The sequence below is a fragment of the Fusarium tjaetaba genome, assembly GCF_013396195.1.
Source record: "Fusarium tjaetaba strain NRRL 66243 chromosome Unknown NRRL66243_c0000122, whole genome shotgun sequence".
Lineage (NCBI taxonomy): Eukaryota > Fungi > Ascomycota > Sordariomycetes > Hypocreales > Nectriaceae > Fusarium > Fusarium tjaetaba.
In genome coordinates this window covers 268128-291403 of record NW_023501318.1, presented here as the reverse complement: position 1 = coordinate 291403, position 23276 = coordinate 268128, and the positions used below count along the sequence as shown (strand labels likewise).

Here is a 23276-nt window from a genome sequence, read left to right as displayed (position 1 = left end):
CCAGGGTGATGCTGCATCGAGAACAAGATCGGCATTGCTCTTCTCAGCTCCGGGAAGACGTGGTTATTCTGTCATAGTTTCGAGACAAGTGAATAAACAGCTGTGTATATAATTCATTGATTTCATTGTCATCGGGTTGAGTGCTAAGCATACCATTCAGCCTTATGGGCCATCATTGGCCTAGTCAGGAAGATCAAACAACCAGGGTATCCTCACTTGAACTCGGGCGCTTAAACAACCCAAAAATATATATCACATCCTGGCATGATGATCCCCTGTCACTTACAACGGAACTTGCTGTTGGTTGTTGGTTGTGACTTAACCGATTTCCTCTCTACTCTGCCCCAATTCGTTTTCTTCCTCTTTTCTTAATTTCTAGGTCAACAATGAACTCATGTGGTGAGCTTTTTGCTTCGTTAAAGTTATGTATCGCAGGTTTATAGCACCACTGCTGGCAGTCTTTTGCTTCTTACTTGTCGTTACAAGTCTCTATCTTGGGCGTGACCACCTCACTTGGCGCTCTGGTTCTTATACTCCTGTACAGAAAGGGGAGGTTGAGAATGGCCCCAGTCTAATATCAACGACAACAGTCACGACTCAAGGGTCGAAAACTGAAGAGATTACTGCCCATACACCAACACCAACACCAACTGCAACCTCAGCTTCAACTCCAACAATCTCAAACGGTGAGTATATCATATTTTCTACGTTGAACAGGGTACTCATTTCTTACAGGTACTATACTGTCTGCTGAGCGTATATCACCCTACATAGCAGCTATACTGGACCCATTGTCTACGGCCCTTCCTCGTCTTGAGTGTCCTGCTCTGAACGAAAATCGCTACAAGATCCTCCAAGAGTCTCGACGTGGGGACAAAGTTCAAGACTCACAAGTTGATTATTTCTTTGCCCTCAACTTGCGGAACTGCATAGGCATCCTCCCGCGCCTGATAGGCAGCATTGTCGAAGCTGTTCGCTTCCTTGGACCCCATCGCTGCGCGTTATCTATCGTTGAGGGAAACTCCCCTGACGGCACATCCGATGTCCTGTCCGCTCTGAAGCCCTTTTTGGAAGACTTAGGAATTGTCTATTTCTACAACAGTTCCAGGGTCAACCCAGCGCAGGGAAATGCACGTATCCATAAGCTCGCCCAACTACGTAACTTGGCTCTCACTCCTCTTTACAAAGAACAAGTCAGTATCACAGACGAAACAACAGTGCTTTTAATCAACGACGTCTCTGCTTGCACAGAAGATATTCTCGAGCTCGCTCTTCAGCGACGCAGTCTCAACGCAGACATGACATGCGCCATGGACTGGACCTACGTAGGGCCTGATCCAACCTTTTACGATATCTGGATAGCCCGTACCATAGCAGGAGACTCCTTTTTCGAGGTCGGCTCGGACGGAAATTGGAATTCAGCTTGGAACCTCTTCTGGAACGCCCCTGATACACGCTCACGCTATGATGCACAACAGCCCTTTCAGGTGTTTGCCTGCTGGAACGGGGCTACAGCGTTTACTGCGGCGCCGTTATTACATGGTCTTCGGTTTCGAGATACTCGCAAAGGAGAATGTTTCCAAGGCGAGCCTCAGTTGTTTTGTAAGGATATGTGGTCCCGGGGTTTTCGCAAGATTGCAGTTGTGCCGAGTGTGAATCTAGAGTATTCTGATGAGAAGGCCGCTGACATCAAGAAGCTGAAGGGCTATGTGTCGGATATAATTGAAAGACAGGAGGAAAATGGGGCAATAAATTGGGTATACGATCCACCAGAGCAGGTTAGGTGCATGCCCACTTGGGAAAAGCAGTCTTGGAGAGCCTGGAACGAGACACTGTAATGAGACAAAGGACAGCGATTAGTGACACAATGGATATGGTTTAGAGGACATCACGAGTGGTAAGATTTTGAAGTGATAGTAGTAAAAGCAAAACAGACTTGTGTGTATTCACACATGTCCTATGAAAGGACATCCATGATCCCGCCGGATGTTTCTTATAAATACATATATACCTCAGCAACCTTAATCATTCTATGGGCTGTAATGTCAACTTTTGTCCAAAATAACAGGTATCGTGTGTCACTACCGCTTTGCTCCACCGACAAATGAGAGACGAAATCCAATTATTACGCTTTCCAATAGTCCATTGTCTATTGGTTCCAATACCAGCGCTGCCCAACGGGATCGAAAGCCCACCGTGATGGGAAGAGTGGCCGGCCTCCTGTCTGCTAGACATGAGGTCCAAGGTGAGGAGGAACTTGGTGGTGATAGGCTTGGGGAGAGAATTGTTGAGGAGGCCAATGAGGATTGGGCATGTATTGCCTGGGAGGTGGTGCATTGAAGTGATTGTTGTTGAATCCTCGCTGGAAACCATTACCACGGAAAGGAGCCATGTGGCCTCCTCGTCCGGAAGAAGGTCCGTGGTTGTTAGGGCCATGCCCGTTGGAATTGCCTCGCCACGACATCTGATTTCCGCGCTGAGACCAACCATTTCGTGGCTGGCCACCGTTCTGCATATAGGATTCCCCTCCGTGGTAAAACTGACGATCGCTTTCAGGTGAGGGTGGCCCATTGTGGTACGAGCGTCGACCATCGTTATAGTCACCGGAACCGTTTCCTAGACCTCCGCCTCGGCGGCCACCACGTCCAGGTCCTCCTCTTCTCCATCGATAAGGTCGTCGGGGACCACGAGGTTTTCGGTCGACCTGGAAATCGATCCTCTTGATGGGATGAGTAACCATTATGTCATCGATGATGCCGTACTTGATGAGCTCATCGTCACCTGTCGTCCATACCTGAAAAGCATTTTCCAGTCTCTCAATGTACTTGACTTCAGGCACCCAAGTTCGGACATATCTTCCGTTGTTATCATAGTCGAATGCTTGTTTAATAGGGTTGAAGATGCGTGCATCACCTCTGGGGTCATTGCCGACACCCGCCACATACTGCCAGTTCGCCCAGTTGGAAGACACATCATAATCTACCAGCATAGCTTCGTACCATTCAGCTCCGTAGCGCCAGTCAATGCCAAGATGCTTTGTGAAGAAGCTGGCGACATTCTGTCGAGCTCGGTTCGAGGTGTAGCCGGTATGATAGAGTTCTCGCTGGGAGGCATCAATCAGCCCCATGCCAGTTGTTCCTCGGAGGAACCTCTCAATGATATCACCCAGTTCCTCGGGTGAAGGATCTTGATCGGCTTCGGCTTCCTCCTTCAGAGCTGTCTTCCATTTCTTATCATACTTGCCACTGGCTCCCTTGAAACCATCAAGCTTGAAAAGACGCGAGCCAAACTTCATCGTGCACAGCCGCATGTAGTCCCGCCACAAGAGCTCAAATCTGACAGCTTTGGTGCCTTCGTTCTCTCCTTGTCCGAAGCCCATAGCTCTAGAGTAGGATTGTTCCTGACCATCCTCGAACTTGACAAGTTCCTCATGAATGCAGCGAGCTGAAATAGATCCGAGTGCCAGGTATGCTGAGAGCTTGGTACTGTAATCGGTTCCTAGTAGACCATTGCGGGTCTCCTGGTAAGTCGTCATGGAGCCCGACTTGATGAGATGGTAAAGGCGGTCCCAGGCAGGGTTCTCCCCACCTTTGAATGGATGTGCAGACCGAGCATCTTCAGGATACGCTGGAGGTTCTGTCACCATACTGTTGATGGGCTGTAGGAGACGTTGTTCAAAGTCGTTGTAGTTGTCAGGAATCTGAAACGGAGGTTCCTGAGGTGGTGCCCACGATGAAGGGAACGGTGGTAACGATCCAGCCTGTGGACGAGGGAGAGAGTTGCGAGGACGCTCACGGAGGGGTTCTTGAGTTTTGCGGAAGGTTGTGAAAACATCTGGAAGATCCTTGGGGTTATTCAAACCAGTGTCGCGACTAGTTACACGTATTAGTGAGTTATTCAATATGAACACTTTGACAGTCAAGTAGACTGACAGGCTGAACTTACTCGTCGATGTAGTACTTTTCGTCCGGCCAAAGCTTGAAGTTGATGTTGTTCTCGGAACATACAGATGCTACAGCATTTTGATCGTCAACCTCCTCCTTCGATACTTCCTCTGTCATCCAAACCGTATCGACAGATTGATGTTCATCGTGCAGAGACTTGATCAAATGCTTGAGGACGTTGTCGAAGCTTCCGACACGAACCAACATGCCACTACTGATGTCCTCGAGATTTTGTTTCACATCCCAGATAGACTCAGCTTGGAACTTGGCTCGGGCAGGGCCACATCTCCAGAAGCGGCCTACCTGACTTCGAGCTTCGGGGTAAGGAGACTTTTGACCTTCAGCAACGAAGCCTGAGGTTTCAATTTGGTGAGGGGGGAGGATATAGATGGGGAGGAAATGAGTGAAGCCATGGTCAGAAGTGGCCAGGTGGTGAAGGATAGGGTTGTCAATTGCCCTGAGATCGCGGCGAAGTAGATAGACGAGGAGTTTATTCCCAGCCATGATGTCAAGATTACAATTGCGTTGTCGTAATGCAAGTTGAGGCCCGAATGGAGCGTTTATGGTATGGTCTATGGTTCAGGGACCTAGTTTCGGATCCGAAGGGAGATATCTTGAAATGGCGGAGATGTTGTCAGGCCTTCCACTATGTGGTTGTGCGGGAGGGGCCTAGTTTTGGGACTGGGATGGGCTCAATATTCGGGCCACCCAATGGTTTTGTTTAAACGGCTGGGAAGAGTGTGTGGGAGGTATTTGGTTGGGCCGTGTACGGTACAGCAACAGCAGTTGAGCTGATTTGAAAGTTGATTGTATTTGTGGGCGTTAAGAAGGGTTTGGATACCTTACTTGTGACGATATAGTGTAGCGGTAGTCGAACAAAGTTGAAGGAAAGCTGAATAGGAAGAGAAACTTCTCAGAAGCAAACGAGTCTGGTAACTCGACAGAAGAGTCTCGAAGGTAGAAGGGCAGAGGGTCGGGTTGTATGTAGGTATTGCGTAAGTGATTAAGACAGAGCTAAAGAAGTCTGGTCTGACTAGATAGATGGGGAACAAGCGGATACTGAGGATATCAAATAGATCATGGATATCAGAAACTGGGATCTGGCTGCTACTATAACTTTAGCTCGTCTTAGCTTAGTTTAGCAGCTTCAACGGTTCCTGGCCAGATATACCGTGAAGCAACGTCGTAGCCTCGATGCGGATGTAGCCACAGGGGTGTATATATCGCCTGCCCACGACCCTTGGATGGGATGGAGGAAGCTAGGCGGGAGCCTAGTGTGAAGTGAAGTGACGGGTGGGTTCTCCTGGTAGTTGATAGTGGATATGATGATGGCATCCAGGTCCCCTAGACGCGGGAGTGAAGCTGTTTGAACCCCGGTTCAGCTCAACTTGACTCAAAGGTCAAGTCTAGATGGTTGAGAAGAGAAGAGGGTGTCTAGAGCTGAAAGGCAGGCTGAGACAGAGAATGAGTGCAGGAGAGTCGAGAGAGTGATCGAGAGAGTGAGTGAGTGAGTGAGTGAGTGAGTGTGTGGTGTGTAAGAATAGATCCAATATCAACTTCAACCAACCGCAGTTGAGAAGAGGAGAATACAATAGGGGAATGAGAGAACAAGGCGAGAGTTGAATGCAGATGATGACGATGATAATAAGAATCTAGACTAGGTAGGTACAGGAGGTGAATGGAGATCCTCCTTCCTAACGTTGGGCCAGGCCACGGCGAATTTTCTCGTTCCAGGGACCGGACCTGCAGAATGCAGTGATCGATACACTAATAACTCTCCGATTTGTCCAGGTCTAGAAACCCGGGACAATCATAAAAAGCGCCTTTTTTAGAGAGGATAGTGATAGCTCGATATCTTTGTCGTTTAACACGATACGGTGCCACGGCAAGGTCCAGAATAGGTAAAAACCCGACAATAAGAGGCGATGGCGATGCTGATGCTGATGGCGATGGAGATACCGGTAGAACAAAAAGAAAAGAAAATCAGAACTTGGAACAAAAAGAAAATAGAGCAAAAGTAAAGGCAGAAAGAGACCAACAGTCATTTGGACCCTGATCGGCCCATGACGGAGAACCCGGTTGTTGCGGCGGCGCCATTGCTATGATGATTTGATTTGACCGTGAATTTTTTGCTATGTTGCTACGATGCGCTTTGCTTTGTCGTGATCCAAAGTTCGATTTCCATGCCTCTACAACGAACCTCTAGATCGGACCAAAGACGGGAGCTCTAGCCGACAGGGGTTAAGGGTAAGGCTCAAGCGAATGGACAGTGACAGGTCACAACAGAAGCAACGACAGGGGACGGGGAGCAAAGAGGCTGCTAAAAAAGTTTAAAGTGTGTCAAGTTTTATTCGCTCCAAGCGACGATCTTTTTCTGCTCCCCCTACCTCTCAGTCTCAGCAAATGCAACCCAAACATGAGTGAGTGAGGTGATTCTGCTTGGCCCTGGGGCGGGACAACGCGCAGTCTTGCATCGCACCTCATCCTCAAGTTGTTCTGCTTTGGGGCCGGAGGCTTACAGGGGGGCTTCAGGGCGTGTCCGACCAGGCTCGGCTCTCATGTCTCGCCGGGTCTCTCAGGCACAGGCAGTAAGCACTGAGTGGGGTGGGGCTCAATGGCGAGAACATCACCAAACTTAGTACATGAAAACTAGACCGTTGATGATTGACGTCCCTCAGCTGACACTTGACAAGGGGGAAGATTTCCATAAACAGAAACCCTCATATCCGTAAACCGTCAATCATGTCTCAATTGATCACAGGTTGCTCGCCCTGGACGAACGTTTGACTGCTGTGCTTCCCCCCTATCAAGCCTCACCTGTTACTTGCGTACGCACATTCAATGTTGTCTCCGCCTCACTTCTCTCTTCTCTTCTCCTTGTCTTGTCTTGTGTGTGTCAAAATGTGCACGACGTGATCTGGTGTTGCGCCAACGATTGAGATGCGATGCAGCGGCATGGCTATCGACATTATCATCGCCATCGTGGGGGCGTGTGCAACTGTTACACTGACTTAGATACTTGGCTGTGCTCTGTTATGCTGCCTACAGTACAGTACATACAAACGTTCTGAGACACGACAAGGGGCGGGACAAGACCTCGCGAGAAATGGATCCTTTGCGGGCTGTCAAGTTTCTGTGGCGTACCGCGTGTCGTGTCCTGCCGTGTTCTGCTCAGTTGTGTTGGTGATCGTGGTGATGGCCGAGAGCTTGACTGAGATCGAGAGGAAGAGGGTCTCTGGGAAATCAGGGTCCAGTCAATTTAGCCGATCAATGACATCACGACTTGATGGGGGCTTTTTCTAATACCCGTGAATTGGACTTGAATGTTTTAGCTGATGCGATTGCTTTGGATATTTGATCTGGTACTCGATTCACTGCAATGGTTGCAACTATCACGAGTCTGCAGCTATCAATCGCTGTCAAGTACGGCTATCAACATCATCGCTGATTCCCGTTTCTCAGATCTGCACGTAGGGTGCCAACACACGCCCATCGAGCCGAACAAGGGGGGTTCTAGATCCTGTCAAGTAAAGCCCAGACTCGAGAGCCAAATGGATCCATGACCAATCGATCCGAGCGTCGTGTTCGCCCGAAATGGCCTGATGTTTTTTGCCTTTCGTTTCTTTTTCTTCTTCTACCGACATGAAAACAGCCCTTTTTCCATCAAAGGTACCCCAGTCTCCGATATCCGTTGACAACGTGCGTTCCCGACGATCGGGCTCATGGCTCTCACACATCTTGTGCTGGTGTTGGGTCTGCCACCCTCACGCAAGCATCCATTTTGTTTGATATGAGTTAACGGTAGTTCAAACGGCATTTGTCGATGAATAGAATTTGTGTTTATTCCCGTTAAATACTATGTATCATGAAGATACCTCACAGTATCAACAAATGTAAGCCAAAACATCACATATCAATTGATCTGATACCTGCTGCCCAGCCTGGATCCAGCCGTCTCCCCGTCTCAGCAACATGCGTGTCTCGAATTTGTCAAGGTTGTATAAATAATTGATTGCATAAATGCCCACATGCAATGATTTCCAATCGGTGTTGCTCCGGTGGCCAATGGAGTTGAGTCCAGAGCAGATCACAGCCAAGCTTTTCACTATAGCCTCGACCGGGGTATTGTGCTGTCGCAACCACTTGCGAGCTGCAAGACCGCCCGGAATCATCTCATGAATCAATGCAACTGAATCACACGCGTCTTGAAACTGCGAATCTTGATGTAAGCCTGTATGGGCAGGGTAGCCAGCTATGATTCAGAGAAATAACCAGCCTTTCGAATGTCTTCTTGAAACTTCAGCATAAACTACACAATGATGACGACGATTAGGCAAGCCCATGTCTTGAATTTGCAGGTATCAAACCAGCCTGCCTGCTCATCTTCTGCCCGTCGCCCCGACTCTCGTTTGGATGCCCCATCGCGATGATGCTGCTCTGCACTGGACTATTCGTGGGTTTCGATCAGGAACATGACATCGCTCATGACGACACTCTCTGGACTACTTTTGAGATCGCGTAGGATCGCCACTACTGACGCGCTTCCTTCAGCCCATGTGAAGTCATCGCACGTTGCAACGAAGATCAGGGTTCATACACAATAACTATACTGAGAGCTAACTTGGAGCTAACTTTGGAAGCGTTTCCTAATGATTCAGATGGGAGTTTAGCATGGGTAATCTTGAATTATCGATTTTGTCATAACTCTGCCATAGATATTCATGTTTAAATGAGGTCCTGGCTACCCTAGACTATGATGATTTGAATTGTCACGATGCTGTTCGATCCCCAATCCTCTGCTTGCTCCGTGCGATCATGGAATCTACATTGGATCATCTTTTCCGACACGCCCTCTGACAGCCCGAGTCGAAATGATAACATGAAATGCAATACTACACGCCACGATGGTAAACCGGTCAATACCTGAAAACGCCTACCATGTCATGATGTCCACACTCGCATAAACATGCGCTCAAAGGCTTCGGCCTTGCTCGCGACATCGAGATAGTAGCGAGGTGCACCTTTTCTTTCTTTTGGGCTGTCACAATGTCTCACTGAAGCGCGCGTTAAGAACTCCCAGAAGCAAAGGTAGGGATGGAAACTGGATGTCTGAGTTCACAAGGTCGATGCAGACATTACAAGACAAGATGCTGCCAATGAGCTGCTGAAGGCCACTATATCCAAACGCCTGCAATGGCATACTCATCCCATAGGTCGTATCATTACGACAAGGCTTCGGAAGGCCTTTATCCTTCCTGCAGTCAGATTCTCCTCGCAGCAATATGCAAATGTCTCTTATGCATAACGACCCAACTTGTAAGCGATGTTCGTCATATTTCTCTTCGATCGAGATCCCCAAAAGTCGCCTACAACTGTGGTTCAGGCACAAAGTTCCATTGGTTCATACTCACAACCCATAGGGCCACCAATAGTAATCTCCAATTTATACCACTGAGACCCTGTCGCAGATTGTTCAGCGCCGACTTCGTCATTGATGCTATACTGATATTTTGTATTCCTGCCGGGTAGGCTATTGACTGAAACATGCATGATATGAACAGCCATGGCTGAACCGACTGAGTACTGCCAAAACCCTCGGTACCCATCAGTTACCGACCGTCGACGGATCGAGATGATTAACTTGAAGGGCAAAACATCCTCGGTCGGACTGAGTCGGTCACATCGTCGTATGTCCGCGAGTCTCGTCCGACGACGGAGCGTGGGGAACATGACCCCAGATTTTTGGCGAGGGGAAACTGGGGTAGAGATGGGGAATCACAAACAGGTTCTAGGAAAGGAGCAGTAGAAGGCTTCATAGAAGACTTGATATTGACTGTGATATATATAATTCATGAAATTCATATTACTAAAGAAATGTAGAGTGCTCAAAAAGCTGACTTAAGAAGTATGCGGATAGCGATTCAACGGCTTCATGAAGGTAATGCTTAGAGTTGAGGCTTGTGATAGTGAGCATCAATGCCCCGCGTCTCGTTATATATGTACGATATCAGCATCTGGCTTCTCAAAACCAGAGTTCAGCAGATTGATACTGCGTGAGGTACAGTATCAAAACAAACGATGAGAAAACACCAGTGCCATGGTCCCCTTGAGGCCACACATTCGATCAACAACAATCATCTCCAGCAACCCTTCAAGTGGATAGTTTTGGTCGGTGAGGATCAGACTGAAGCCAAATCAACAAAATGATAACAATTGAGTGCAATGATTGGCTAATATATGGGGTTTGAGTTTCCCCTCACTAAAAAAGCCCCTGGAAGGCTTCATTTTTCTGATCGTGATAATTGGAGATCCCAGGCTTTTCGCACAGTACACTTGTATGTTAGACTTACGCAAATGGACAGTGTGAAAATGATCAATTTCCACGAGTAAGTCCAGCCGGCGGCTAGCCGAGGGTGTTTTGCGGTAAGCTACGGCAAACTGAGGCGCCTACAGCCGAGCGTAAAATATGAATACCTACCAACTTTCTCCAAGACAAAAACCTCTAGGATATTAGGCCCTGCAGAAGGTTGTTGTTCTCTTTTCTCCTTCTTCCTTCTTTGCATTTGTGATACCCCTCATCATCATCATCCCCCACGTCAATTGACCTCGACCTTCTTCTTCGTTGATACGCAGGAAGAAGACCGTAAGCCAATTATCCCCAAGAATGTCTGCCGTTAACCGGACCCTCCGAACGGCCTCCAAGCAGCTGCGCTTCCAGTCTCCCCGGGGTCTTCGTGTCGCCGCCCCTCTCGTGGCCCGCTCGGCGTTCGGCGCCGCTCGCTCTTCTCTTCCCGCTTCTCACGGCGCCGCCTTTTCAACTTCAGTTGCCAGACGATCAGGAGCTCCCAACATGTCTTCCGCCGACCGTGAATACGATCCTGAGATCAAGGACATTGCCGACTATGTCGCCAATAAGACCATTGACTCTGAGCTTGCTGTGAGTGCTCCCAATTCTGCCGAGGCCGATTTTGCACCCCGCAAAATACCCCGCCTTGAAGCTTCTCACCTCAACACCAACAAAATTATCACGAGAACTCAATGGCACTCTATCGTTGAAATTCATTGCTAATTACTATTTGAACAGTTCGACACTGCTCGATGGATCCTCCTCGACACCCTCGGTTGCGGTCTCGAGGGCTTGAGGTTCAAGGAGTGCTCTAAGCTCCTTGGACCCATTGTCCCTGGCACTGTTGTCCCTAATGGTCCCAAGGTCCCTGGTACTCCCTTCCAGCTTGACCCCGTCAACGCCGCTTTCAACATTGGTGCTATGATCCGATGGCTCGACTTCAACGACTGCTGGCTCGCTGCTGAGTGGGGTCACCCCTCTGACAACTTGGGTGCTATCCTCGCTGTTGCTGACTGGATCAACCGTACCAACAAGGCTGGTGGTAACCTCGCTGGCGGCAAGACCTTTGTTGTCAAGGATGTCCTCGAGGCCATGATCAAGGCCCACGAGATCCAGGGTTGCTTGGCCCTCCTCAACTCCTACAACAAGGTCGGTCTTGACCACGTTGTTCTTGTCAAGGTCGCCTCTACCGCCGTTGTCTCCAAGATGCTCGGCCTCAACGAGAAGCAGATTGCCGATGCTGTCACCCAGGCTTGGGTTGATGGCCAGTCTCTGCGAACCTACCGCCACACCCCCAACACCATGTCCCGAAAGTCCTGGGCTGCCGGTGACGCTTGCCAGCGTGCCGTTAACCTGGCTCTCAAGGTTCTTAAGGGTGAGCAGGGCGTTCCTACTGTCCTGTCCGCTCCCGTCTGGGGTTTCTATGATGTCCTCTTCAAGGGCCAAAAGTTCGAGTTCCAGCGCCCCTATGGCAGCTATGTCATGGAGAACGTTCTCTTCAAGGTCTCTTACCCTGGTAAGTTCAATCACTGAAGTCAATCTGTAAAGACAAGTCTAACATGTAATAGCTGAGTTCCACTCTCAGACCGCCGTCGAGGCCTCTGAGAAAATTCACCACCTCCTCAAGTCCCAGGGCAAGTCTGCCGCCGACATCAAGTCTATCACTTGCCGAACCCACGAGGCTTGCATCCGCATCATTGACAAGCAGTTCAAGCCCATGGACAACTTTGCCGACCGTGACCACTGCATCCAGTACATGTGCGCCACCATGCTCGTCTTCGGCCGTCTTGAGGCCACTGACTACGTCGACGGTGGCGAGGCTGCCACCTCTCCTCTGGTCGAGTCTCTCCGCCAGAAGATCAAGTGTGTCGAGGATCCTCAGTACACCAAGGATTACCATGACCCCAAGCTCCGAACCATCTCCAACGCTCTCACTGTCGAGCTCAACGACGGCACTGTCCTCGATGAGGTCGCTGTTGAGGCTCCTCTTGGCCACCGTCTCCGCCGTGAGGAGGCCAAGCCCGTCATTCTCGAGAAGTACAAGCGCCACCTTGGCCCTCACTACCCCGAGGCCCGCGTTAAGGAGCTTGTGGAGCTCAACTTGGACGCCAAGAAGCTTGAGTCTACCCCTGTTGATGAGTATGTTGATCTATACACTGTTGAGAGCAGCAAGTTTGTGCAATAAAGGATTTATGAATGGGAGAGATGGAGGATGCATATTTAATCGCAAAGCCCAAAGAAGGCTATGGCTTGGATAGAATGAAAATATCACGCCTAAAATGAACCAATGAATATAAAAAATTCAACAAGACTCATTGAAAGAACCTACAAGCACCTTAGTTTGTTTCCATGTGTAAAAGGCGTCTGAGTTGCACCACAGCCAAATTCATCACCTTACGAACTACTCCGTATTAAATCTCGTGATTGGGTCGGATTGAGCGAGGGGCAGCACCGCCTCAAATGCCCGCTTTATTTGGTAGGGGTTTTGGCTTGGGTGCTTGGCCGAATTCCGAAGCCCAAGAACCGTTGGTAACAGGTCGAAACACTCTCCTCCTGCATCTAACTTCAACCTGACATCCTGTCATTACTGAACCTTTGTCACGTTGTATTAGTGTCGCCAAAACCATCAGAATCTGAGTTGATTTATCAGTCTTAAAAACATCTTTATACCCGCATCGCAAGTCCGGACCCTTTCGGCCGCACCATCCGTAATCATGGCCGCAGATCGCCAGACTATTATTGAAGTGAACCGTTCGCTTCGCAACATCAAAAATGTGAATGCCCTCGAATCCCCGTCACCGGAACCCCACTTACGCTATCATACTCATCTGGGCATTATCACTGAACGTCAACTAACACCGTGAAGGAACTCGAGAACCTCCTTGAGCGAGGCGTAATTGACGACTCCGTCTACGATACCATCAACACCGCTCTCCCCGGCGAGTCCTCCCTCTCGGGCCCCCTCAAGACTGCGACTGGCAACAAGAGCGCCAACACCGCTGCTCCTAAGGCCGCTACCCCCGCACCCGCCGCCCACGCGCCTCCTACCAAGGCCTTCGAGGATCTCAAAGTCAAGTCGCATTCGCCCGCGCCACCCGCCTACGACCAAACTCCTCCTCCTGGCCCTCCCCCACGCAACGTCAAGCCCACTGTTGCCAACGCCCGCGCCCTTTACCGCTATGCTGCCTCCGACGGTCGCGACCTGTCCTTCGAGAAGGATGACCGTATCGCTGTGTACGAGTACATGAACCAGGATTGGTGGATGGGCCGAAACGAGCGCACAGGACAGGAGGGTATCTTCCCCCGAAACTACGTCCTTGTCGACCAAGAGACCAAGAAGCCCGTTGCGCCTATTCCACAGCCTCAGTATGGCTACCCTGCTTACTCGCAGGGTCCTCCTCCTCAACAGAACCCTTACAACTCGCATGTGCCACCCATGGCTGTCGCTGAGGGATCTGGACAGCCGCAGGGACAGGAGGGAGATGGCAAGGATAACAAGGTCAACGAGTACGGCAAGAAGTTTGGTAAGAAGCTGGGTAACGCTGCTATCTTCGGTGCTGGTGCCACCATCGGAGGAAACATCGTCAACAGCATTTTCTAGAGTCACACAATTGGGAAAGATACATTCGCTTGATTTTATTACAGGGCGCATATATTGGGCGTTAAGGATTCGAAAGGTTCATAGACAAGTATCTCAGGACGATACCGAGCCTGTTTTCAGTCTTTGTTTAGTACACAGGGTGTTTAATTGACCGTTGCGAAGATCAGAACTTGCTTACATATGGGAAACTCAAACAATAATCGTGAAGCTGATATCTCAATTCAATAATGATATAATTTGAACACTTTTAGCCCATAGTGGTTCTCATGAGGCGTTCATCATGGCTGGTGGATCTGCTACGCTATGTATACTGTGCCCAATACAGTGCTAGTATCTTGACTACTACGTGAAATCTAGCCATGATCAGTATCTACACTGTACGTCGCAAAATTTCTTGTTGACGTTCGAGAAATCTTAAACGAAAGAATTCAACAACACCGTAATCAAAACACAGCCTTCATCATGTCGACTACTAAAAAGCGTCAAGCGGAGGATACCCCTGCTCAGCCAAAGCCAAAGAAAAGCAAAAAGAGAAAGGCGAATGCACCAGATGATGAACTTCTCGATACTGAGCTTGGCCTCAACACGCTCTTCACCAAGATGGACAACCAGCTCTTGGCCGATCATCTCGCCCAGAAATTGGGACGCTTCGGCACTGACTTGAGCGCTGTTGAAATTTCTGATATGACTGTATCAGGTAAGAATTCCCGTTGCCAATTGCTGTTTTTGGTGAAAATCTCATTCACAAATTCCCAGCCAACGCGATCCAAGATACCACCTCATGGCAAGAGTCAAGAACATTGGATAAGTTTCCCGACTTCCTGGAGAAGGTAGCAGAGGACCCCGAGGGCTTGAAGAAGGCGCCTAAGAAGAAGGGATCGCCGCATACCCTCATTGTTGCAGGAGCAGGTTTGAGAGCTGCAGACATTGTCAGGTATGCTACTGCGACTCAGTTTGAGAGGTAAAAAGACTGACTCCGAGCAGGTCGGTGCGCAGCAAGTTTCAAAGTAAAGAGAATTCAGTCGCGAAATTGGTACGTATCTCTTAAAGATGAATGGGAATGATATCGCTAACACATACAAGTTCGCCAAGCACATGAAAATCGAGGAGCAGGTCAAGTTCCTCCAGAACCACAGAACTGGCATCTGTGTCGGCACACCTGCCCGACTTATGGATCTCATCGACAACGGTAAGTCCGGTCTCGACTCTTCCCTCCTCTTTCCTGTCTCCTTCGAAATCGCAGGCAGGCGCTGACTTCAGTAGGCGCACTCTCCTTGGATAACCTGAAGCGGCTAGTCGTTGATGCTTCACATATCGACCAGAAGAAGCGAGGTGTGATGGACATGAAGGATACGATGATGCCCCTAGCTCGCTTCTTGTCAAGAAAAGAGTTCAAAGATCGATACGGTGACGAGAAGAAGCCGTTGGCTTTGTTGTTCTATTAGATGGATGTGATACCCTGACACAAGAAAAGTTGAATGCAGCGAAGCTGTTTCTGTTTGAGACTTACCCTCGATTGTATACATTATAGATCTTACCTGCTAGACTGTTTATCTCCACAATGAAGAAGATGCCTTCTCGCTTTTCATTTCCTTCATTCAACTTTGAGTGGTTTCCCCTACAGTGGAAGGGGCCGCTCCCAGTACAGCAACTTGGCACCTGCTCCTACCCTCACCATTACCAGACACCACCTTCCTCAGATGCATCAGACCCTCCGCCTACTTCTTGATCTCTGGCGACCCTCCCGATCTTAGACTTTTCATCTTCATCCGTTGTCTTCAGCTACAGCTCAAGCTCGTTTTTGGAACGCATCTCACTCTTTTTGGAACCCATCCCTCAATCACTCACTCACCTGTTTTGGTACTGTCGTTTAAACCAGCACCCAATTTCTACAAGCTTCTCTCATAATAGCCCCTTGCTTCCCTTACAGTCATGCGTCCTCAATTGTTCGCTGGCTTATTATCGAGCTTAGCTACTCGTACATACAGCCTCGATACATCCACACCAGGTAGGGACTCTGAGCCCAATATCAATGAATATTCTGACAAAACATTGTAGAATGTGCTACCATTTGCTCTCGCGAACTTATGCACTACCATGGTATTCCTACTGTTGAGGGTGTCTGTCATGACATGGCCGTTCAACGAGTAAGTTATGACTTCTATTGCATCGAGTGATGGATTACTGACTACGCACAGGAACTATTCTCATGCCTGGCCAGTTCTTGCACTGATCAGTATGGTCAAGCTTTGACATATACTGTATCCACTTGCTCTCTTCATGGTGCTCCCATCAGTGATCTCCTTCCCGTGGAAATACAGCATACGAGCCTTACAACGAGGCACTTCATGCCTCTCGTTTCACGCTCTGATTCGGCCAGCTTTGGGTTCGAAACCCGTTTTAGCCTCTCTGTGGACTGTAAAGCCGGATCTGATGGTGTTCTTACATTGTCTCTCCCCGAATCCACCGCTTCAGCTCATCAATCTATTCCTGGCGGTGGTTTCCCTATCTCAACAGGAGCTGGGAATGGCAACTCCAATGCCGGAGCAGGTCCACCAGATGGTGCCCCAGGCCCGAGCAATGGTCCCTTACCGGGAAACACCGCAGGCTCAGGGAACAGTCAAGGCAGTCCTTCAGGAGGTACAGGTCCCGGGGGAGGTGGTGGCAATGGCGGAACTGAACCGTCAGACCCCAACGCGGATTGTGAAGAAAACAATTCCAACAATGGGCCTTCACAATCTGGCAACAATGATGGCCAATACCCGCCTGCCCCGGCTCCGGTTCCCGCCAACCCTCCTGCCAACAGTGATCCCCAGACAGATGGCCAGTTCAACGGCCCTCCTGCGCCAGGACCAGATGGTGCTGTTGGTAACAGTTCGCCTGACGATCCCAATCAAGGCAATACAGGACAACCACAGCCACAACCCGCTCCTGCTCCCGCACCCGCAACTGCTCCTTCAAACCCGGATGGAGGTGACGGGGCGCCAAATAAAGATGGAACTGGCGGACCGGGAGAGGATTGCGATGAGAACGCTCCTGGAAACAATGCTGCTCCAGCCCCTCCAAATACTGGCGGCTCAGTTGACTGCTCTATCGATATTAACAATCCAGCATGCGCCAACCAGAATCAACTTCCTCCTGGGCCTCCGGCACCTCAGCCTCCAGCACCTCAGCCTCCGGCACCTCAAATACCAGCGCCAGCGCCGGATTCTCCCGCTCCTCAAGGACCCCCTACCGGCCCTGCTCCCGCTCCTGCTCCTGCTCCTGCTGGAGATAAACCTCCTTGTGGTGCTGAAAACGGCATACCAGACTGCCCTGCCTCTCATCAGCCTCCAAATGGCGATGGTAGTGGCGGAAATGCGTGCTCGGACCCCAACTCCGGCTGTGACTCTTCTGAGCCTTCCTCACCTCAGCCGCCCCCTCAGACAACACCCCCTGCTGTTCCAAATAGCTGTACTGGGGATGAGAACTCACCTTGTCACGATGGAGGTGACAGCGGATCTGATCCAGGATCTAGAAGTATACCTGCGAACCGTCCGTCGCCCAATAGCCCTGGTGCGCCTCCTCCCGATGTAGGGCCTGCACCTGCTGCCCCCCCTTTTCAACCAAACACAAATGGTAATCCTGACGACGAGGCCTCTTCCGCAAACGGTGGCCCAGGAATCCCAGCGCCAGCCAATCCTCCTTCTCCTGCATCTCCGCCTTCGACTCCCCCGGAAGGTCAGGTCCCTAACGGTTCCCAAGAGAATGATGGTACTGGAAAGGAGAGCCCCGTCAAAGGAAGTGGTAATGGTGATGGCGGAAAAGGGAGCAGTGATCTCGGACCCCAAGCACCAGAAATCACAGCACCACCTGCACAACCCGCTCTGCCTACACCAGCAGTTCCAGCCCAGCTTCCTGGACCTCCTGCCCAACCAGGCCCTCCTCAACCTACTGGTCTCAACGCTGTTGGCGGCGCTCATGAGGGACCTCAAGTCATCACAGTAATTATACCAACGCAAGTAGAGAGCACAGCAACAAAGGTCATGACAGTCTAGCCGACAAATGGTCCTTCAATGTACTCATCACCATCTCAATTGAAGGAACGTGCCATGGCTGACATAGAGCGAAGGCAAGAGAATGGTCAAGAACTTGGCGCTCCTGGTAACGATATCCCTGCCCAACCTGCCCCTGCTTCAGCGGCATCAGCGGTCCAAGCAGATCTTCCGACGGAGTCAGGCATGCCCGAACCTTCGTTCGTTGTTTCAAACGACTCGACAAGAGCCCATGGCTACTCACAGACCTCACTGACTGTTGCTGTCCTGTTTGTGGCAATGTTTTCATGGCTACTGATATGATGCTATGGCTTACATTCTTTGTATTCATAGGCCGTGGTGCCCAGAAATGTGGGAGTTTAAAGACATTGCATTGTTTTAAAGAAATCTGTATTAATTGGTGGTTTAGATAGAAGATGATGGTGGATGAAGCACGTGAAATGGTATGATAATATTGTAGTTCCTATTCTTATAGCAACATACCCAAATGCAATGACTTGTTCCTGGACGATTTGTACTCGAAAGGACATTGCAATGACTTCAAAATTTCGGCGTATAACTATAAGAATCAATATACAGGCTTGGTCAAGAACTCGCTTTAACATTATCTGCGCTTGTGAGGTAGCTAGATGATCAAGGTCACGCCGTTCCCTAACCGCCATCTTTTGAGTTTATACCTATATTTTGGGCTTAGCAGGAAGTAATACTCGGCTGAGATTCATCTCGTACTTTTGTGGTTGAATGTCCAGCCTCAATTATTTATACCAAGTCTTATCGGCACCCTTTAGCTGTCCTTTGAACTTCATGCCCATTGTCCTCATCGCTTCATCCTCACAGGTTTCCCACTTCTGCATCAACAGCCTGACATCTTCGATAACACTTTCATCCTTTGGATCCTTTGCCTTGGTGAGTATATGGCCAATGATCTCCCAGCAGAGATAGTCCTTGAGTGTTGGCTGTTCTGTGGAAGCAAGATCATATTCCTGCAATTCTGCCAAAATGAGTGCAAAACGGCCGAATGACTGTGTGAGGGGCCAGTAATCAAACTCCTCCTTGAGTTTCTGAAAGTCCATATGATACGGGTGATATTGGCGGCTTTCAAGGTCCCCGATGAGCTTGTAAAGCTCTTCTGTGAATGCCTTATTTTCTTCAAATATTTCATCGGACAAGGGCACGGGTATCGTTCTTAGTTTCATCTGAAACACACTGGGCAGCCTGCGAGGCTCTGCTTCCTTGCTGCGGATACTTTCTTGAACTTGCTCTGTCTTGGAGATTATCGTTTTGATCACGGGCACTGAGTTCTCCATCCAGTCGTTCCAGTTCTGTCGATCGTTGAATCGTCCGCCACTAAGCCTCATGACAAGCGTCATCACCATGTCGGCTTGTCCAATCTTGAGTAGTCTCTCAATATATTCGATCACGAAGGACTGAAGCATCTGTAAAGATACTCCATTCCCAGCCAGCTTGGATTCTCGGTCGGCAGGGCTCTGCTGTACCATGGCGGCAGACAGCATGATTCCAAATTTGAACGAATCACGCCCGGGGTTGGAAAACTGCGAAAGCCAATGCTTACCTGCCTTTGAGTTAACGAGATCCCGGTCCTCCTGGATGGCCTTTGTGATGCGCTGTATGCCGGGGCTGGGATCGATATTGATGAGTGCCGCGGAGCGAACCATATTGAAGACTGATACAGGTGTGTAGGGCTGAAGTTGTCCATAAAGAGCAGATACTGCATTGAGATGCACAGGGAGATTTGGAAGCTCTTCCTCAAGAGTAAAGTTGTTTTTACTCAAGAAGAGTTTCATCCAGCGGGTGTTGTTCGCAGCCGATTTCTCTATTGCGCCCATAACGAGTGATGCGAGCCTCCTTTTATCTTCTTCGTTTAAACTCTGTCCCCTGACCTTCAAGATCAAGAGCTGGAGAAGGGGAGTTTCGTCTCCAATCTCAGGCAACGGGGCGTCCTGGGCTGAAGCAGCAACCCATTCAGCTTCAGTCAGTCCGCGTCTCTCATTGAGCTGTGCGGCTGCTGGAACGATATACTCCCCAAGGGCATCAAGGATGCGTTTCCGTAGACTGGGAGGGCAAGTAGGTTCTTCCAGGATTGCAAAGAGACTGTTGGTGATGGTTATTCGAATGTCGATGTGTCGTGCTTCCGCAAGGAGGCCAACAAGGATTTCACACGCTGAAGGCGAATCCATGAACAGGTTGTACTGTAAGATCTGGGCCAGCATCTTGACGGTAGTAACCTTGATGGATGGCCCCTGAGAGGGCTTGGGACCTGCTGATGCGTCATCCTCAGTGGTTTCCTTGGATCTTTCTGCCTGTTCTTTAGCGTCTGTGTTCTGATTTTGTTCTCGCATCTTCTCCTTCATCGCACTGGCCATTGTGTGTAACATTTCCTTTGCTGGCTCAGCTGGAAGCACAGAGAGGAATCCAACGCTGAGGAGATGGCGGTGCCAAGAAGAGCTTTCTTTGGCGCCTTCACTGTCCAGAACCAAGTCGCGAATGAAGGGGCAAGCCAGTGAAGGCTGATCGCTAGAAGCCAGACGCTCAATGACGAAGACAATATCCTGCATCTGCGCACGTATGGCTTCGGATCCCAGTCGTTCCCTCGTCCTGTTGATAAGAAAGCGTGCCAGCTCTGCCTGCAAACCAGGTGATAGAGATGTCCTGGAAAGTAGACGGTATACGTAACTACCCTTGACAGACTCGCGATTAGATGAAGTGGTGAGAGAGTCGAAGAGCGAACCGCCATGTGCGGTCGCCAAAGCTGGGTTTCGAACTACAGCACCAGCTTCAATAAGCAAATCCGTTGTTGGCTTCCAGACTATCTCCATCATGTCCCTTTCGCACCTTTCACGATCCTCTTTTGAGCATTTTGTGATGTTCTTGAAGAACATTTCCAATCTGCTCATACGTTGGCCTGTTACGGCCATAACGAGATTGAACAGCCAGGTCCAATTCTGGGCCTTGAATCCGGGTTCTCCGACTGCGAGCGCTACAGTCTCGACAATATTGATGAGAACCTGGTTTGCAAACTCGATATCTTTCTTGCGCAGGGCTGATGTGAACGACACAATAGCTTCAGGTGAGCTGACACGTTCATCTGGCATGGCACCTAGAACTTCTTCAATCTCCTTCGTCTTGAAGACCTTCACACTGAACAAGCTATGGCTTGTGAGAGAGTCCTTGATGAAACGCCGTGACCAGATAACAGTGTCGTTCAGAGTCTGTAGGTCCCCCACAGCGACGCCGAGGTTCAGAGCAGCTCTCGACCAGTATGCCCGCTCCACAGCTTCACGAGCCCGTTGAGCATTGGCTTTCCGCTCGTTTATGAGGCCAATGGCGCGATCAAGCCATCCATGGTGCTCATCTTGTGTGTTCGATTTACGGATCAGCAACGCCCTTACGATCTCGACGTCTCCAAAGCCGCTATGTTTGATATGTCCCTGCGACTGATTGAGTATTGTTCCACTCTGATTCGCAACTTGGAGGAAGTTGTTCTTGGGAAACAGGCTTTCTAGCTTTTCAAAAAGTTGTAGTGACTTCTTGTAATTGATGGTGAAGAACAGGTCTGAAGGCCAGGCTCTTTCAGGAAGATCCTTGAGTCTGGCCATATCTTGTTCCGAGTCACTCTCGATGTCGATTTTATAATTTTTGTGATGCTGGATGAAAAGGCGAAATAAGTCATATCTGCCATCGATATCTAACTCCCAAGAAACCCACAAAGTTTGACGTATTCTCTCCAAGTCGATGGGTGGTTTCTCGCTCGGCAATAGCTGGATTGCCTGTACCAAACAATCTTCATATTGTCTCTTGCTTTCACTGCCATCGGCAGCCTTGGCCCATCGATCGACAATATACTGAAGCAAGCCACCTTGTCTGAGAACAAGCTGCTGGGAAAGCTCTCCGTGTTTTTGGGTACATTCGAGTACGAGGCTGAGATATTTGATGCGTTTCTCGTCGTCGTATCTGCTTTTGAGAAGGCGCTTGAGAACAGGCATAGCCACTTCATCTATTAAATCAGATGGGACATGGATCTTGCCGCCCTCTTTTGCGAGGAGGGTCGTCAATATCCTCTCGCAAAAGGCGATATTGCCGCGAAGGAGTCTCCTATGCTGATAAAATCTGACATCTTTATCCTTGCAGAAGATCTCACTGAGGAATTTATCCTCGTGTTGCTCTCGATGGCCTAGAAAGAGTCGTTTGTTCTGTGGAGCAGTCCACTCAATCTTCTTATCCTTCTCAAACTTCTCTATCAGCTCAAGGTTGCATGCAGGAACTATATCTTGATAGAAGCTGGTCAGAGGCCTGTCATCTTCTCGCCCCTCGTAGAGTATCGTGACCAAGTTTCCAAGAGCAGCGCGCCTTTGGGGCTGTGCCTTCTCAGCTGAAGCGGTCGAGCCAAGACGCTTGCACATATCACGCACGTCTCGGATGCTGAACTCGGCCATCAGGCGGGCCAGTCCTGAAGCTCCTCCGGCAGCATTCCATGCTTGCTGGAAGCGATCTTCACGTCGTAAGGCTTTTGTGAATTGGCGAATAGTAAGCTTTCTTTTGATGGCACTTTCGGTTTGGCGGAGATCGTTTATAATCTCTGATTCATTGCGGCGCGTCATTTTAGTGAAGATAAGATGTAATTGTCGTTGAGATGATGTTTTGTTGTAAGATGAAGCACGAGAGCGGTGACTTAAATAGTGTCAGCTCAGCTACTGACTGCCATTAGATGCAGCAGCCTAAGACGGAAAAGCGTCCGGCGAGACCAACAAGGAAATACCCGAGCGACTAAAGTAAGAATTAGCAGCAGATCTTTTGAACAAGCCAATAGCCATTTGCTTCCATTCCCAGCTTGGAAGTGTCTCACTATTTCGTCTCCATAGACCTCCACAAGGTTCTATCTCGATGATCAGATTGGATCATAATGCCAGGATGATTCTCTAACTAGTCTCAACTTGTGCTATTTCGAAAGATATAATTGGGTTTTCGCGGATTCTATGGGATCATCATGTTGTGATACTCCACTTGTTGGATCGGCGTATGACTGATGTAGCTGAAGTGGTGGGGTGCAGTGGCAACAGGTTATCTCGACTTGCAAACATCAAGGTCAAGCTTACATTGAAAGTATTTTCTTTTGAAAACTAAAGTCCTACCGTAGCCCAATCCATGCTGGATCAGATTCAAGGATAATCCCTTTGCTAGTACTCATAGGCTAACATGGCACCTTGGCATACAGGATGCCAACCACCGTCGTGTAAGTCCAAGTTAGAGCAACTCATCCAAGATGTGGCAAAGCATAAAGATATCTTTGAGTACAGATTGGATCTGTTTCAATCCTATTCCAAGCCATGCGG

General features: G+C 49.4%; 6 protein-coding genes across 6 annotated transcripts; 4 read left to right on the top strand and 2 right to left on the bottom strand.

The window, feature by feature from the left end:
• Positions 1 to 386: 386 nt before the first annotated feature.
• On the top strand, positions 387 to 1838 carry FTJAE_6292 (alpha-1 3-mannosyltransferase; the record flags this gene model as incomplete). The annotated part of the gene is made up of 3 exons (XM_037352888.1): positions 387 to 399; positions 459 to 686; positions 736 to 1838. 3 exons carry the CDS (start codon positions 387 to 389, stop codon positions 1836 to 1838), a joined length of 1344 nt encoding a protein of 447 aa, XP_037206692.1.
• Positions 1839 to 2227: 389 nt separating this feature from the next.
• On the bottom strand, positions 2228 to 4448 carry FTJAE_6291 (deoxyribodipyrimidine photo-lyase; the record flags this gene model as incomplete). The annotated part of the gene is made up of 2 exons (XM_037352887.1): positions 2228 to 3872; positions 3946 to 4448. 2 exons carry the CDS (start codon positions 4446 to 4448, stop codon positions 2228 to 2230), a joined length of 2148 nt encoding a protein of 715 aa, XP_037206691.1.
• A 6160-nt stretch (positions 4449 to 10608) lies between these two features.
• FTJAE_6290 (2-methylcitrate dehydratase) lies at positions 10609 to 12475 on the top strand (the record flags this gene model as incomplete). Its single annotated transcript, XM_037352886.1, has 3 exons — positions 10609 to 10881; positions 11029 to 11806; positions 11859 to 12475. The coding sequence occupies 3 exons, from the start codon at positions 10609 to 10611 to the stop codon at positions 12473 to 12475; spliced, it is 1668 nt and encodes a 555-aa protein (XP_037206690.1).
• Positions 12476 to 13004: 529 nt separating this feature from the next.
• FTJAE_6289 (SH3 domain protein) lies at positions 13005 to 13891 on the top strand (the record flags this gene model as incomplete). Its single annotated transcript, XM_037352884.1, has 2 exons — positions 13005 to 13064; positions 13157 to 13891. 2 exons carry the CDS (start codon positions 13005 to 13007, stop codon positions 13889 to 13891), a joined length of 795 nt encoding a protein of 264 aa, XP_037206689.1.
• A 462-nt stretch (positions 13892 to 14353) lies between these two features.
• Positions 14354 to 18228, top strand: FTJAE_6288 (uncharacterized protein; the record flags this gene model as incomplete). Its single annotated transcript, XM_037352883.1, has 9 exons — positions 14354 to 14588; positions 14648 to 14825; positions 14876 to 14924; positions 14975 to 15080; positions 15155 to 15314; positions 15880 to 15899; positions 15950 to 16038; positions 16090 to 17874; positions 17929 to 18228. The coding sequence occupies 9 exons, from the start codon at positions 14354 to 14356 to the stop codon at positions 18226 to 18228; spliced, it is 2922 nt and encodes a 973-aa protein (XP_037206688.1).
• A 452-nt stretch (positions 18229 to 18680) lies between these two features.
• FTJAE_6287 (uncharacterized protein) lies at positions 18681 to 22544 on the bottom strand (the record flags this gene model as incomplete). The annotated part of the gene is made up of 1 exon (XM_037352882.1): positions 18681 to 22544. The coding sequence occupies one exon, from the start codon at positions 22542 to 22544 to the stop codon at positions 18681 to 18683; it is 3864 nt and encodes a 1287-aa protein (XP_037206687.1).
• Between the last annotated feature and the right edge of the window lie 732 nt (positions 22545 to 23276).